Source organism: Notothenia rossii (genome assembly GCF_949606895.1).
Source record: "Notothenia rossii genome assembly, chromosome: 7".
Lineage (NCBI taxonomy): Eukaryota > Metazoa > Chordata > Actinopteri > Perciformes > Nototheniidae > Notothenia > Notothenia rossii.
Window position 1 is genome coordinate 29,450,823 of NC_136905.1, and position 3,766 is coordinate 29,454,588.

At 46.4% G+C, this 3,766-nt stretch overlaps 1 protein-coding gene across 1 annotated transcript in view; it reads right to left on the bottom strand.

Moving 5' to 3' along the window:
- The window catches only part of LOC307046362 (zinc finger BED domain-containing protein 5-like), a gene marked incomplete at both ends in the record, with an annotated part of 3,546 nt that extends 520 nt beyond the window's left edge, over nucleotides 1-3,026 (bottom strand). Inside the window, 2 exons of the mRNA XM_079692760.1 lie at nucleotides 1,898-2,239; nucleotides 2,478-3,026. Of these exons, the coding sequence (XP_079548886.1) occupies nucleotides 1,898-2,239; nucleotides 2,478-3,026 (891 nt within the window). The remainder of the gene's footprint in view (nucleotides 1-1,897; nucleotides 2,240-2,477) is intronic.
- Between the last annotated feature and the right edge of the window lie 740 nt (nucleotides 3,027-3,766).

A 3,766-nucleotide genomic window follows, 5' to 3' on the forward strand; every position in this document is an offset into this window, starting at 1 on the left:
TTTATTCATGTTTTCACATAATTTTACTGGATATTGCTATATTATTTCACATATTGTAGTTCTACACATTAATATCTGATTTGTAAAACATAGACAGAAAGGTATATCCATAATTTAATGCTAAGCTATTGAAATTCTGAATCCATAGATATGTCTCCCATCACCCAAAACCCCTGACTACTTTCTCAACTCAGTATTTACTGTACCGATCACAGGTACAGATCAGAACCCAATAGCACGACTCAGATACAACCAGTGTTTTGCAATGTTCAGTTTATTCAGGTCAGAGACAGGCAGGGTCAAAACCAGGAAATCCGTCAGACAGGCAACCAAAACTAGACAGGGAGCAGGCAGGAACTCGAGATTCGTATACAGGCAGGCAGGGGTCAAAAACCGGGCAAGACAAAAATCTAGGCTAGAGAATAACACTCACTGGAGAGCTTGGCAGAAACGACAAGACAATCTGGCAAAGGACAAGTGATAGTGAGGAGGTATAAATACTGTGGAGTGATGAGGGATTGAGTAACAGGTGAGGGGAAGGGCTGGGAAGACCAGGTGAGGGAAGTGAGCTGATTACAAGGGCCTGGAGCAGGGGTTCTCAACCTTTTTTGGGCCAGCGCCCCCCTGTCCATTATCCAGGTCTCTTACAGCCCCCCATCAAAAAAAGTAGACTTATTTTCTTCCCTGAATATTAATGTTGACTAATATTCTGTGTTATATCATTTAAAAAGCATGTCACTGAATGCCAAATAATAGATTTGATTTAACTGGGCAGTTGGAATATCATTATCATTAGTTTACCAGAGAGCAGAAAATGCATGTGAATGTGAATAAAAATGATATTTATGAGTGTTAAACAAACTCAGACAAGAGCAGAGAATACAAACAGACTACGTCCCCAGCTGACCCAGACATCAGCGCAGATTCTGGTCCAGGCTCTCGTCATCTCACGCCTAGACTACTGCAACTCCCTCCTGGCTGGTCTACCTGCATGTGCCATCCGACCTCTGCAGCTCATCCAGAATGCAGCGGCTCGTCTGGTCTTCAACCTTCCCAAATTCTCCCACACCACACCGCTCCTCCGCTCCCTTCACTGGCTTCCAGTAACTGCTAGAATCCACTTCAAGACACTGGTACTTGCGTACCATGCTGCGAATGGATCTGGCCCTTCCTACATCCAGGACATGGTTAAACCGTACACCCCAGCACGTGCACTCCGCTCTGCATCAGCCAAACAGCTCGCTGCACCCGCACTGCGAGGGGGACCCAAGTTCCCGTCAGCAAAAACACGTGGGTTTGCTATCCTGGCTCCAAAATGGTGGAATGAGCTCCCCATTGAAATCAGGACAGCAGATAGCTTACACATCTTCCGACGCAAACTGAAAACTCATCTCTTTAGACTCCACTTCGAGCGATAAAATTACTAACAAAGCACTTATATACTAATAAAGGGCTGGCTTTCTAAATGCCAGTTGAGTAGCACTTGAAATGTTTGGCTCTATGAAACCTGATGTACTTATATGATTCTGTTTTCTTAAAGGTTGTATCTTCCTGGTCGAATGCACTTATTGTAAGTCGCTTTGGATAAAAGCGTCAGCTAAATGCAATGTAATGTAATAATGTAATGACTGCTACGGAACAGCAGCAATTTCACACATGTCCAGTGCAGAACAAACAGTAGGCTACAAAACTGTACATTAGGCCTACAGAACTAACAGGTCGGAAAGGTGTTGCATTTCGCCAAATTGCGGGGGGGGGAAGGTTAGTGTGAGCCCTGCGCTTGGTGGTTCTCTGCCAGTTTCTTCACTGCGGGTTGCAGAGAACTTAGTTTCAGTCGCAGTGCACCTGAGGCCGTCAAGTTCAAGCGATTGCGGTACTTGGACTGCATGTGGAGGACCTGGCTGAATCCCTGCTCCACGAGGTATGTGGTTGGGAAAGCCAGAAGAAGCAGCCTCGCTTTCTCCCAGAGAGCCGGGTAACGCTGAGAGTATTTGACCCACATGTTGCCCCAGCCAGAGGTGCGGAAAATAGCCTCGACATCATCGTCACTCTGGATGTCGATGAGATGCTCCTGTATTGCTGGCTCGCATTCCGCCACGTCCGCCTGAAAGGGCTGCACCACCCAGGTGGGAACATCGAGGTCCAAAAGATCTCTGAAGCGGATCTTCAAGTCGGCATTCACCATCCTCAGGTGGTCTGTGTAAATGAGGAGGCGCTCATCGGTAAGAGCCTCAGACACCTGCAATGAGTATAACCAGGAAATTGTTATCGGTGCAGAATGTTACCATCCGATTTTAAACTGGTTATTTTATTGCTAATTAGTTTACTAATTGATGTTTCTTTATTCTCATAATACATTCAGAACATAAGTTATTTATACTAACCAGGAACACAAATATAGTGTTGCATAGAGTAGCCTACATTTATTACATGTATTATTTATTATTATCATTATTTAGTAGCCTAGGCTAGATCACCTTGGTCAACAGCGGGAAATGAGCAAACTGCCTCCTGCCTATGCTCTGCCAGTATAGATCCAGCCTGGAGGTGAGACTGTGGATGACCGCCTTGCTCTGGATCAGAGTAACTCCTTTTCCTTGGAGCTTCAGCGTGACTTCATTCATTTTGCCAAAGAAGTCTGCGAGGTACATGATGTCGCAGCGGCTGGATGACACCTGTTCCCAGAGTGCTGCATCCACCTCCTCCAGGAACTCCACGATGCTGTCAAACAGCTCACAAAAACGAGCAAGGCCGTTTCCTTTTGAGAGCCAGCGGACATCAGTGTGGAGAAGAAGACGCTCAAAGGTCTCATCATTTTCCTGACACAGCTGTCGGAACAATCTGTTATTCAGGGCGTGGGCTTTTATTTTGTTTATTGCCTTTACTGCAACATTGAGAGACTCGTGGAGAGGTGGACTTTTAGATTTGGCCACAAGGTTGTGGAGGTGCAAAACACAGTGGACTGTGAGGACATGCGGGACCTGCTCCTTCAGCAGAGTGGTGAAGCCACGGTACCTGCCAACCATGGAAGGGGCACCGTCAGTAGCACATGCGAGGATGTTGTTGATCGGGATTGACTTCTCCTGTAGATAAGCATCCAGTGCATTAAAAATGGTCTGGCCCTTGGTGTCTGTGACCAGATATTTGGAAAATAAAAATTCCTCAGCCATCTCCTGACTGTTGGAGGTGCTATAGCGGACATAGGCCATCAACAGAACATTGTTGTCAGAAGTGGTTGTCTCATCCAGCTGAAGGCTGAATGGAGTTTCCCGCAGGATGGCACACAGCTGCTCCTCTGTATCAGCGCCCATTTCATCAATCCTGCGTGCTACGGTGTCATTACTGAGTGGGATGGATTTCAGCACCTGTGTGGGATCACGCTCCATCACAGTAGATATGACCTCTTTGATGGCAGGGAGTACCAACTTCTCTCCGATTGTGAACGGCTGCCCACATTTGGCTATCAGCAAGGAGATGTTATATGACGCTATTAGCCCGCTATCAGTCTGGGTGGTCTTCCTAGCGAAGAGACTGCTGATGGTGCTCCTACCATGTTTCTCTTTGAGGGCCTGGAAGAACGGACGCTCCTTATCTGCCTTATCCGGGTGGATCTTGGTAAGGTGGTCCTTTAAACGTGAGGGTTTCATTCCCTCATTGGAAAATACATGTTCGCAAAGTAAACACATTGGGAGTTGTGCATTGGTAGGAGACGGTATGAAGCCATAGCTAAGATATTCAATACAGTACTGTCTGCATTTTATCTTTT